Source organism: Jaculus jaculus, chromosome 2 (assembly GCF_020740685.1).
Source record: "Jaculus jaculus isolate mJacJac1 chromosome 2, mJacJac1.mat.Y.cur, whole genome shotgun sequence".
Taxonomy (NCBI): domain Eukaryota; kingdom Metazoa; phylum Chordata; class Mammalia; order Rodentia; family Dipodidae; genus Jaculus; species Jaculus jaculus.
The window spans coordinates 41,701,486-41,714,122 of record NC_059103.1 but is presented as its reverse complement, the minus strand read 5'-3'; the positions used below and the strand labels follow the sequence as shown (position 1 = coordinate 41,714,122).

General features: G+C 50.1%; 1 protein-coding gene across 10 annotated transcripts in view; it reads left to right on the top strand.

Moving 5' to 3' along the window:
- The window catches only part of Ctif (cap binding complex dependent translation initiation factor), a 312,214-nt gene that overhangs the window by 68,162 nt on the left and 231,415 nt on the right, over positions 1 to 12,637 (top strand). For 8 of the 10 annotated variants that reach the window (XM_045142912.1, XM_045142910.1, XM_045142904.1 and 5 more), the window contains exon 2: positions 8,855 to 9,059. In XM_045142912.1, coding sequence (XP_044998847.1) covers positions 8,880 to 9,059 — 180 coding nt within the window. In that variant the 5' untranslated portion in view covers positions 8,855 to 8,879. Of the gene's footprint in view, positions 1 to 8,851; positions 9,060 to 12,637 lie in introns of all 10 variants that reach the window. The other 2 variants (XM_045142905.1, XM_045142906.1) reach the window with 1 other exon arrangement.

Below are 12,637 nucleotides of genomic sequence, written 5' to 3'. Positions count from 1 at the left end.
TGCCTGGTTCTCAGTCCGGTAGGGAGAAGTGCCCAGGGTCCCCCAAGAGATCAGCTTAGCCTGTTGAGGTCCCCTAGGATGCTGACCATCTAGCAAGAAGGTCAGGATGGAACCTCCGGCCATTCTACTAGCTCAGGGCAGGTATCTGAATATGGGAGGAAGCGAAGGGAGAGATGTGGTGTTTAAATCAGATATCCTCCATAAACTCATGTATTTTGAATGCTTGGTCCACAGCTGATGTCAGCTGGAAGGTGGAGCCTTACTAGAGGTATGTTTGAGGTATTATAGCCAGCTCCCCCTTGCCAGAGCTCAACTCACCTTCATTTTTAAAAATATTTATTTATTTATTTAATTTATTTATTTGAAAGAGAGAGGCAGATAGAGAGGGTGAGGGAGGGAGGGAGAGAGAAAGAGAGAGAGAGAATGGACATTCTAAGGCCTCTAGACACTGCAAATGAGCTCCAGATACATGCACCATCTTGTACATCTGGCATATGTAGGTACTGGGGAATGGAACCTGGTTCCTTAGGCTTCCCAGGCAAGCACCTTAACCGCCAAGCCATCTCTCCAGCCCCCTAAGCTCACTTTCTTGGTGCATTTTCCACCTGCTGTGTCCAGCCACTGCTCTACCATCCTGTGCCTGCCATCATGAAGCTTCCCCTCGAGACTGTAAGCCAAAAGAAACCCTTTCTTCCCATCGGCTGCTTTTGGTCAGGGGTTTTGACCCAGCAACGTGAAAGTAACCACAAGAGGGTTTCTGGATCTTGGCTGGTCCTTAATAGGCCGTAGCAATAGCACCCGAGAGCTGGTCAGAAATAGACTCTCACTAGGCATGTTGGTGCCTGCCTGCAAGCTCAGCATTCCGTAGGCTCTTAGAGGCAGAAGGAATGGCAATGTGAGGCCAGCCTGGGCTACACAGTGAGATGCCTTCTCAAAGAAAAAGAGAGAACTTTGGGGCCCCAGGCCCCAGCTCTAATCCTCTAGGTCTGAATCTGCATTTTGACGTGACACCCTGTGATTGTGCCCACGGAGGATTAGGGAGCACCTCACTGCTCACTGGGCTTCACCTCTTTCGCTCATTCCTCCCAGGAAGAAGTACATTTTCATGGGTAGGTAGAACAGAAGTCCCCAGAATAATAATTATAAAAAATATCTGGGGGCTGCAGGGATGGCTTAGTGGTGAAAGCGTTTGCCTGCAAAGCCAAAGGACCCTGGTTCAATTCTCTAGGACCCACGTTAGCCAGACGCACCAGGGTTGCATACATCTGGAGTTCATTTGCAGTGGCGAGAGGTCCTGGTGCGCCCATTCCCTCTCTCTCTCTCTCTCTCTCTCTCTCTCTCTCTCTCTCTCTCTCCCTCCCTCCCTGTCTTCCTCTCCCTGTCTCCCTCTTCCTCTATGAAATAAATAAATAAAAATAAAATATTAATATCTGGAATTGGGTTGGAAAGAGTGCCCATTGGTTACAGATGCTTGGTTACAAAGCCTGGAGTTCAAGTTTTCAGTATCCACGGAAAGCCAGATGCACAAAATGGCACGTGTCTGGTGTTTGTAGGAACAGGAGGCCCTGGCGCCAGCATATCCATATTCTCTCCCTCAAATAAATATTTAAACTAAAAGTAAGAATATGTGGACTCTGCTGATATATTTTCAGTTTGGCTACACATTGTTCAGTGCTGAATTTGTGACACAGGACATCTGTCCTACAGCCCACTAAGTCTCTGAGACCAGCCATCTGAATAATATTCCCTCGGATGTTTCAGTGGCAGAAGATTGAGGTGGAGGTGGTGTGGTAAGGGAGTCGGGCGTTTAGAAGATCACCGAAGTCTTACTTCTAGTGACAGTAAATGTTGAAATTCCCGAGGTCACCCACCTCAACTGCTGTACAGTCCCACCTCCAGGGGTTGGGGACCTAGGCTTTCTGTTCACAGAGGCTTCTGCTGAGTCCTCCTGGGCTCCTAAGGCATATACCAATATGGTGCCACATGGGGCCAGCAGTGACTGGAGCAGCCAGACAATAGCGGCTGTGAATTGCCAGGGAAATGGTGTTCTCTCGAGACTCATCTGTGAGGGGGTGGAATGCGGCCAGGGTAGAGAGCAGGTTCCCACGGCTTCTTCAGGACCTCTATGGGCATCTTGCCTCCCTGGCATCCTGGCCTCTTTCTCCCCACAAGTACAGCAGGCAGTGTGATCTTGGGACCAGCCCTGGCCCCGGGCTGCCTGACAGCTGGGGAAGGAGAATTGTAGCCTTAGTTGTGTGTTCTGGGGAAAGGTATCATTACTCGCCCCGTGCTGAGGTGAGTCAGGGAGAGAGGATCTGGGGAATTAACGTGTGACAGCCAGCATGTGTATAATAGGGTCCCCAGGAGCAGACTGTTGGCAGGGTACCTGGGGACACAGTGCTGTGTGGCACCGGCCACAGAGGAGGTGCCGTGGGAATGGTGGGGTAAAGACATCAGTGTGTGCAGGAGAGGGGTTCAGTGAGCACATGCTGGGCCTCCAGTCCCCCTTCCCCAACTCAGGCGTCACCTAGATGGTTGTTGTACGGGGACGGTGACAGAGGTGTGAGTCCCCAGGCTGCGGAGCACAGGGCCACCAAGCAAGCTCTTCATACCAACCCTGGGCTTCTTTGCAGCTGGCTGGAAGGTCCAAGAGAGGTGGAGACCCTTGTTGTCGCCCCAAACTGAAAAGCAGGCCAGGAGAGTAGCTGTCTGAGATCCTCCTAGGTTTCTGTGGGAGGCCCGGCAGGAGCTGTGCTCAGTGGGTGGGTTGGATGGTGAGGGGCTGAGGTATGCAGGGGCTGGCATGACAGGTTCCCAGGGCCTCTGCTGGTTTTCAGGTCACCCAGCTCACCCCAAGGGGAGGGGTAATGCCGCTTAATGCCTGACAGTTCTTAAAAGGATTGGCTAAATTTACAGTACCTAATTCCACTGATCGCTGTGCATGTGACGGGTGATGGATGCTGAGGTCTAGAGGCTCCAGCATTTGTCTCTGGGCCCCCAGGGTGCCCCTTGATGAGGGTCTTACCCGGTCCTGCAAGCCTGTAGCCTCAAGGGAGGGCACTGTGAGCTTCCAGGCTTTGAACCAGGCAGGGCCAGAGGGAGGATACAAGATGGACATGTCATGTCAGTAGGAGACTCTGCTTTCTTCTGGCTTCCTAAGGTGGCCATACGACTCCTGGGGACAGCAGCAAGGAGGGGTCCTGAGGTCCTAGGTGGGGAAGGGAATGAGAGCATGGGGAGAGGTCTGTGCGTCAGAGAGCAGGTGCTTTCCATGTCTGGTCTGAAAAATAAACAGGTAAGGGCTGGAGAGATGACAGAGGGGTTAAGGCGCTTGAAGGACCCATGTTCCCTCTCCAGCTCCCATGTAAGTAATCCAGGTGGACAAAGGTGAGGCAAGCGCAAGGTTGCACATGCCCACTAAGTGGCATGAGTGTCTGGAGTTCAATTGCAGTGGCTGAGGCCCTGGCACACCAGCTCACTCTCTCTCCTCTCTCTCTAAAATAAAAAAAATAATAAGAAGAAGAATAAAAACAGGTAATAGAAGTGGCTCAGTAGAAGGGGTATAGGGACAAAGGATGGAGGCGGGAGGGGATCATAACCATGGCATATTGTGTATGTGTCTGAAGGTTGTCAATACAAATAAATAAATAAGCCGGGTGTGGTGGCACACGCCTTTAATCCCTGCACTCGGGAGGCAGAGGTAGGTGGATCTCCATGAGTTCGAGGCCACTCTGAGACTACATAGTGAATTCCAGGTCAGCCTGGACCAGAGAGAGAACCTACCTCGAAAAACCAAAAAATAAATAAATAAATTAAAAATAAGTAAATAAATAAGAAATAAACAGTGAAGCAGGACAAGTATGGCCTGGCTGGGATGAGGTCCCTTATTTCCTAGGCAACGGGAGGAAGGCGAGGCTGTCCCCTTTTCCAGACAGCCATAGGTGTGGCCTTCATTCTTTTGGGGAATCCCCAAAGCCTTCGCGCTCTTCTTCCTGCCGTGCCCACTGAACTCCACCCCTCTTGCAGCCTCAGGTCATCCACCCCCCTGGTGCCCTTCGCAGGAAAGTGCAGCCTCAGCGCTTTGCCTCCTGCCTCAGGCTATTTGGTTTCTTCTGTCCCTCACCCGGCAGAGACCGGTGGCAAGGCAAGGGCCCTGGGAACCACCGCTGCAGGAGCCGTTTCTGGTGCCCCATCCACGTGCTCTACGTCCTGGGCAGCCGAGTCAGGGATGCCCCGGTCCCCTTCCGTCCTCTCTCCTCTCCTTTTCCTTCTCGCTCTGGTCCGGCCCCAGCCTCCCTGTTCACTTTCAGTGATCATGAAGCTAGAAGCTCCTCATCTTCCTCCTCCATGGCTCTTAGCTCAGCCAGCTGCCCAAATGCTCGGGATGTTCTCATCTCACATTACCGTGAGCCAAGTGGGCAATGTTTGGGGAGGGCACGGTGCCATGCTTTGCCTGTGTCTCTACCAGCCTGACAAAGGGCTGCTCTGTGTTCCTCACCCTTCTTGCCTTCTAGATGTGGGGGAACCTGAAGGTGTTCGCCCCAAATAACTGAGCACAGCAACATATTCAGATATTTGCACACCCGTGTCAATGGCACATTCCCAACAGCCAGATAAGGGAATACCCCACGTGGCAGTTAATAGATGAATGGGTGGCTGCAGTAAATACACACAGAGAGTGGGGAAGTACAGCACCTCATCAGCCACAGGAGTGGTACCAGCTCTGACATGTAACAGCATGGGTGAACTCTGAAGGCATTTATGGTAATGAAAAAGCAATCCCAAAATATTGCGTGACTTCACTAACACAAAGTGTCTGGAGTTCATAGAATCAGAAGGTGGACATGGTTATTGGGGTCTGGGCCCAAGGCATGAGGGGTTTATGCGCAGGGGGCAAAGGATTTCTGTCTGGGAGGATGAAAAAGTCCTGGTAATGGGTAGTGATTGCATGGCACTGTGAACATAAAGCCACTGAGTTTTAGACTTTAAAAAGGTTTCAGCTAGCCCGACGTGGTGGCACACACCTTTAATCCCAGCACTTGGGAGGCAGAAGTAGGAGGATCACTGTGAGTTCGAGGCTATCCTGAGACTACATAGTGAATTCCAGGTAAGCCTGGGCTAGAGTGAGACCCTACCTTGAAAAAAAAATGTTTTAAGTGTTTATGTATATTTTACACAGTGAACAAACAAGTGGGGTGGGATGCATAGGTGTCTGGCTGAGCTCGCAGCCTAGGAGCAGGGAGAGAGGACCTGCTGGGCACTGGCCCTCTCCTTAATCTTTTATTAAAATTTAATTTAATTTTTATTTATTTGAGAGAGTGAGAGAGAAAGAAGCACAGAGAGATAAAGGAAGAGGATGGGCGCTCCAGGGCCTCCAGCCACTGCAAATGAACTCCAGATGCACGTTCTTCCTTGTGCATCTGTCTTACGTGGGTCCTGAGGAATTGAGCTGAGATCCTTTGGCTTAGCAGGCAAATGCCTTAACCGCTATGCCATCTTCCCAGCCCCCACTCCTTAATCTTTACTCTCCTTAGGGGAGGTAAAGCCTGGGCCTTGATGCTTTGAGTGGTCCCCACCTCCCTGAAGAACGGGCCTCAGCTGCTGGCAGGGACTGTTGTAGAAGGCAGAAGGATGGAGTCTCTAGAAACTGGGAAAGGAGAGTCAGGAAAGAAAAGGGAAGAGTGTTTTGGGTCTCTTCACCACAGTGGGCAGATAGGGCTCAATCCAGATTCACCAAGGGACTACATAATGTGCCTCAAAATTGTCACCGGAAACCAGTTCCCATCATGGGCTGTCCCACGAGGTGCTAGCTCCCCAAACTTCCAGGTTGTAAGATTTTATGGGTGCCTCATGTCAGGGGAGCCCTGCACAGGTGGCACTGGCTGAAGTGAGGTGCTTTCAGCCACAGCTCCTGAGTCAGACAAGGCAGCAGTGACTAGAGCAGGTAAGGACGTGAAGATCTAAAAGAAATGCAACACAGGGACCTGTGGGAAGGTCCTTTTTGCCTTTGGGCACTGAAGTCCTTCAGGATTGGGATGACCTTCCTGGGCTGAGAATCTCAAGCCGCCTCACAGAGCACAGTGTTTGTGCGGTGTGCGGCCCATGAGACCCATTTACGCCTGGGAGAGCCCAGCAGAGCTGGCCAGAGGCTGCGCGGCAGGGCAGCATTGTCGGTCGGGAAACGACTCCACTGCTCCTTGGAGAGGTGCTGGGGGTGAAGAACTAAGAGACATCCTGAGGGCCCATGAAGACCACCAGCAGCTGATGGGGGGGGGGTGGGGGGGGACAAGAGACCATGAAGTATGGACACCGTTGCATTGACCCGGAACCCTGTGCTGTGAACTTGGGCACATCACTTGATCTCCCGGAGACTATCTTTTCTCTCCTGAGCAGCATAATTATGCCAGTTTCCTAAGTGTTACAAAGATGAAGAATGTGAGGGAATCTCCAGAGCTGAGAATGGGGCCAGGCACACGATGTGGGTGTAGTAACCATTCGCATTTATATGATTAGAAGAGCCGCATTCATCCCATGGCTGTGTGAACCCTTTACCTACCAGCCACCACTAAGCCAGGGAGTTGGAGCGACTGCGCTGGCATTCCATGAGTGATGGTCCAAACTTTGAAAAGCAGGGTGAGGGAGGGCTGGGGGTAGGGAACAGAAGAATCAGGCAGGGGAGGGAGCGTCCCCATAGCACCTGCTAATAGCTTGCCACCGGAGTCTAGCGCCCAGGTGTTCTCTCCGCATCACCAGCCCCTCCCAGGACAGGGAACAGGGAGACCACATTCATGGCTTCAGCAGCTCTGCTGGGCCCTGTCCCAGATGTGGTATAGCTAAACGCGCCACCATCCCCTGATTATTAACAAATAACGGTGTTCCAAAAGAGTCCTCAGGGAGTGCTCAGCACTGAAATATCTCTATCACACCTTCCAAGGTTCAGGGTCCATTACGGAAGAGGTGGCAGAAAGAACGTAAGAGCTAAAGGAAGGGTAGGACTCCTTACAACTTGCTCCTCCAGACATAAAATGGCCTGGATATCCATGACTTCACAGTGCCTGACACTACCTACACAAGACCATCATAACAGGAGGAAAAGATGATGACATCAAAGTAAAAGAGAGACTGACTGAGAGGGGCAAGGGATATGGTAGAGAGTGGAGCTGTGAAGGGAAAACGGAGGGGAGAGGGAATTATCATGGTGTATTGTCTATAATTATGGAAGTTGTCAATAATCAAAAAAATTAAATGGTTTTTTAAAAAAAGTCCTCAGAAATTCAAAATGTTGACTTCCAATTGTCCCTTTCAGGACCTCGGTTTCCTCACCAGAGCCTTACATTCTGTGAGGTGTCCATGTGTGTATATCCACCCTTCATATCTGCTTGGCGACATGAAAGGGGTTCGTCAGGCAGGAGAACTTTCCACTAACTGCATTGATGAAAGATGTGGCGGCTGTTTCCTTGGGCTGTGGTGGCAGCTTCCTTACTTAGAGATCCCAAGCTTTCAAGTTCTTTTTTTTTTTTTTTTTTGGTTTTTCAAGGTAGGGTCTTACTCCAGCCCAGGCTGACCTGGAATTCACTATGGAGTCTCAGGGTGGCCTCGAACTCACGGCGATCCTCCTACCTCTGCCTCCCGAGTGCTGGGATTAAAGGCGTGCACCACCACGCCCGGCTTCAAGTTCTTTCTATTGGGCCTCAAGCTCATGAGGAAGGGCCGGGTCCCCGCCTGTGAGGGAAGAGAGCTGTGGCTTTTCTCTACTTCCTGGTGGGTCAAGCGTGACTGGGAGGGACAAAGGGTAACAGATGGAGGTGGCTTGGGTCCCCACAGGCTGGGTTAACCCCACGTGGTTGAAGGTACTGCCATTTTGGTGAGGTCTCTAACTCTTAGTCCCAAAAGAGCCCGCTGTGTCTGCCAGACCGAACACGAGCGGGCCAGGGTGCTCCTGGGACAGCCGTGCCGCTCTGCACGGAAACCGGGCAGTGCCCGTGGCACAGCCACACGTTCACAGATAACCCACCAAGCCTTTAGCCGCCTGTCAGTAAAAGGTGGTCACATGCATGCACAGTGACACAGTGTCCTCCGGGAACAGAGCCTGAGCAAGGCCGCACGGCCACGCTGGTAACCTGAGGCCCACACGCCGCAGCCAATTTATGTGATAGTCAGGTAATCAGTGAGACAAGCATGTCTTTAGGAAGAAGCATTTCTTGGAGGTCTTGAGCATTGTGTCAGGGACGCCCTAGAAGCCTAATTATTTGATCAGAAACAGAAAGGTCTAGGACTGGTTATTCTGCATAGATTTTAAGTCAAGTTAGACAGCGGGACTTGGTTCCGGTGTGGGCTTATCTTCTGTTTCTCCCAAGCAATGGAGTCTACCCCGCACATCACACGTTACTGTATTAGACAATTAGGCAAGTTCCCTGCCTTCTGTGGCATTGCTCGGTTTTCTTCCCTACACAGTGGGATTGCAACATATTTTTATTTATTTATTTTTTTATTTATTTGAAAGTGATAGAGAGAGAGAGAGAGAACGGGAGTGCCAGGGCTTCTAGCAACTGCAAACGAACCCCAGACGCATGTGCCCCCTTATGCATCTAGCTAACGTGGGTCCTGGGGAATCGAGCCTTGAACCCGGGTCCTTAGGCTTCACAGGCAAGCGCTTAACCACTAAGCCATCTCTCCAGCCCTGCAACATATTCTTTATACAAACACTTAATTAATACTCCACCAACTTTCCTGGCAATTGGGAAACCAAGTGCTTCCAAAAGTGGAGAGTATTTCCCAAGGTGTGTTTGGAGGGGGGGGTCATGCTGGCCTCTTACAGCATCTCTCAGATCCTGTCTGTGCTCTTTCCCAGCAGCCTGTCCAGGCCCTGAGCTGGAGGGATGGAGAATTCCTCTGCCGCATCGGCCTCCTCTGAGGCAGGGAGCAGCCGCTCCCAGGAGATTGAAGAGCTGGAGCGCTTCATTGACAGCTACGTGCTGGAGTACCAGGTGCAGGGGCTGCTGACGGACAAGACAGAGGGTGATGGTGAGAGCCAGAGGACACAGTCCCACATATCCCAGGTGAGCCCTGTCCCCTAGCTGACACACCACCCAGTGTCCTGTAGGAGACATTTGGGACCCACCAGGAAGCCCTATGTCAACTGTACACCTTCAAATCCACTTTCCCTTCTGCCTGTCCTAGTTACTTTTCTCATTGCTGCAGCAAAATGCTTGGCAAGACGCAGCTTAAGGAAGGAAGGTTTACTTTGGCTCACAGTGTGAGAGTGCAGTCCATCATGGAAGGAAGCCATGACGGCAGGAGCCCGCGGCAGCTGATCACATTGCGTTAATGGTCAGGAAGCAGACAGCAGATGCTGCTGCTCAGCCTGCAGTCCCTCTCTTATTCAGTCCTCTGCCCTGTGGCACAGTGTGCTGTCCTCAGTTAAAGTGGGTCTTCCACCTCACTAACCTAATCTAGAAACTCCCTCACAGACACGCCCACAGATTTGTCCTCTAGGTGATTTCCAGAGCCAACTAAGGTGACCGTTGAGTTAATTATCACCAATACACCCCTTGTCAACTTGACATTCAAACATGTCACTTTTAAGCCACAACCTTCTCCTCTTTGTCTCTACAGGCTCATGGCCACTTTGTCATGTAAAAGTTAGCATTTTAGCATCCAGCTTTACTTTAAAATTCCCCATGGTCATTCACAGTCTCAGCACTGTTCAGAAGTTTCTTCTGAGTTTCAAAGCAGTTGCTTACCTGAGAGCTCTTATAACATTAATGAACCAGTTAAAGACTTCTAATATACAATGGCAAAGGATAAACATTCCCATTCCAAAATGGAGGAATTGGGGCCAAGGAAAGATCAGACCAAACCAGGGGCAAACATTGAATCCTGCAGCTCCACATTAGGCATCTGGAGCTCCTGATGGAATCATCTGGGCTCCAGAGGGCTTACATAGCCTCACCATTCAAGCTCTGCTGCCTGTAGCACTCATGACCTCAGCTCTCCTTGGCAGATGCCCTGTGTCCTGGCATCTCCAGCATCTTAGGTTCTCTATCAACTTGGGCTTCACTTTCATAGTTTCACAAGGAGTGAGTGACCTTTCAGGACCTCCTTGATGGGCTTTTGACCCTGCCACACATTGCCTGGTCATAGTGACTGCCTGGAACTATAGTGTAAGACTTGACCCCTTTGGGCTCTCATCTTTCATGCCAATAAAACCAGTACCATGTGAATGGTTCTACCAGGTTCTGTTGCCATCTTGAGATGCATTCCGGCTCGCTTCAGCCACTGTTGCAGTTGCCCCTGCCTGCCTAGGCAGTGCTGGTCTGTCAGGAACCCCTTCAGTAGCATTCTTAGTGCAAGTGCTAGCTTTTCAAATGAATTTCTACTCCTGTAAGTTAGACCCATAAGTCACGTGGGGTCTTGTTTCCAGGATACCTTTCCTGTTGTTCCAGTGCATGCAGGAGATTCCTCTGTAACAATTGCAGACTCTTTTTCAGCACATACAACTTTAAATGTGCTACAGCTCTCTTTCCCCAACAACCTATACATCTTTTATATCTTTCTGCCCTCCTTAACTGCTCTTTTGTACTGTAGACCTGGATGAGTGGTGAGCATTAGCCATGCTGTGGCCTGAATGCTATCCTGCCTTGGCTTTTTCTCTACCAAACAAATCAGTCTGTTACCTTTAAATTCAACCACATTCAAGTTCTCAGGATATGGTAAGAACGTAGCTAGATTCTGTGCCAGAATGTCACATGAGTGTCCCCTAGTCCAGTTCCTGATCGAGTCCTTGTTCATGTCTGAGACCTCATGAGCCAGGTGTCCATTGTCTGCATTTCTCTCAGCATTTTTGACTTCTGAACACCTATTTTTTAAATTCTGAATACCAGAATGGCCCATTAGGCTCTTCTTACAGTATTCAAGTGTTTTCTAGGCCAGATTTCCAAACTCTTCCACATTCCTCCTGCAAACCAGTTCCTAAGATCTATGAACCACATGGTCAGGTTTATCACAGTAACAACCCTTCTTCTTGTTACCAATTTTCTATATTAGTTATCTTCCCCATTCGTGTGACAAAATACCTTATAGGAAGCAACTTAAGGGTGGAGGGGTTTATTTTGGCTCATAGTGTGAGTCCACCATGGCAGGGAGGGAATGGTAGAACAAAGCAGCTCACATCCCGGGGGAGAGGAGTGCAGTAGTAAGAGAAGGTGCCAGCACAAGATACAGCAAGGACAACCCTCTCCTCCACACAGTGACCTGCTCCCTGCAACTAAGCTCCACCTTCCACACAGTCTTACCACTTCCCAATAGCCTTAAATCTATCGATGGACTGAGACATTCATTAGATCAGAGCACTCATCATCTATTGTTTCTGAAAATGCCTTGACAGACACACTCAGATGTGTGCTTTAATAATCAATGCATTCCTCCATCCAGTCAAAGTCACAATCAAGGTTATTCATCACAGGCAGGAAGGAGAGGAAGTTGGTGGACTAATGTAGCAGATGCCTGGAAACATCCAGAGCTGGTATCCCAGGAGAAGGGTCCATGGGGCTGACTTGGCATGTGGCGGCATGCACTCGCTGTCTGCCTCCTGCCCCATGTGGAACTGGGGCCCACAGTCAGACCTTCTTGGACCATTCCTGCAGCTAAAACACACTCTTGCAAGGGGAGAATCCAAGGAGGCTGGGAAGCTTTACCTACGGTTAAACCTTCGGCAGTGGTAGAGTTTCAGTGCCCAGAGCAGCCACTTGGGAAAAAGTTGGGGAAGGAGAGGCCCTGATGCCCCTCCAATCTGCCTGTGATCTGTTGATCTCCCAGGGAGAACAAAGAGTGAAATGCCCACAGCCTGGCCTACACTTCGTGCTGATACCTGCTCACACTTGGACACCTGGATCCTGGAAACCGTGTTGGCAGACCTTTGGAGGGGGTTTGAAGGGAACATGCCTCTTATGACATTAGGGTGCATTTCTTAGTGCATGCTCTGAAGTCCCCTGGGAGAGTACAGACATCTGACAGGATTGTACACTCATCTGTATGCTCTGCCTCCCCTCTGCCTATGCGTACAAACACCTGGCACAGACTCCAGAGGAGGGACAGCTGTGGCCAACTCTACTCAAGGCCAGGGTTACACATGTCTTCCTCGGATGCTTCTTTAAAATAAAATCTCTTCTGGCATGGCTTTGTGGAAAATAGCTCTGCAAAAGCACTTTGCTTGTTTTTATTTAATTTGATGACTATTTTAAATGGAGGCCAAAAAAAGCACACAATGAATGCCTCTGTCTGCCTGATTTGGGTGGTTTTTCTAATGTTTCTGGGAGAAGAAAATTATTAAGACTCCTGGAGAGCTTGAGAAAGTTTGAGGGAGTGGAGAAGAAAGAAGCCTTGAGAAAGTCTGAGGGAGTTGCTTTTCAGTTGATAAGGTTATGTTTTTAGGATCTGCGAGATGACAGTGGACACTTGGGAAGAAAGGCCTCCCTGAACTTGTGCAGTTGTGTGTTTCCATCTCTATCTCAGCAAGAACTAGTAGGAAAAGATGGATGTGCAAGTGGGTAGGTGAGTAGACGGATGAACAGAGAGACCGACAGACAGACAGAATTTGTTGTTGTGACAAAATGCCTCAGAAAAGCGACTTAAAGGA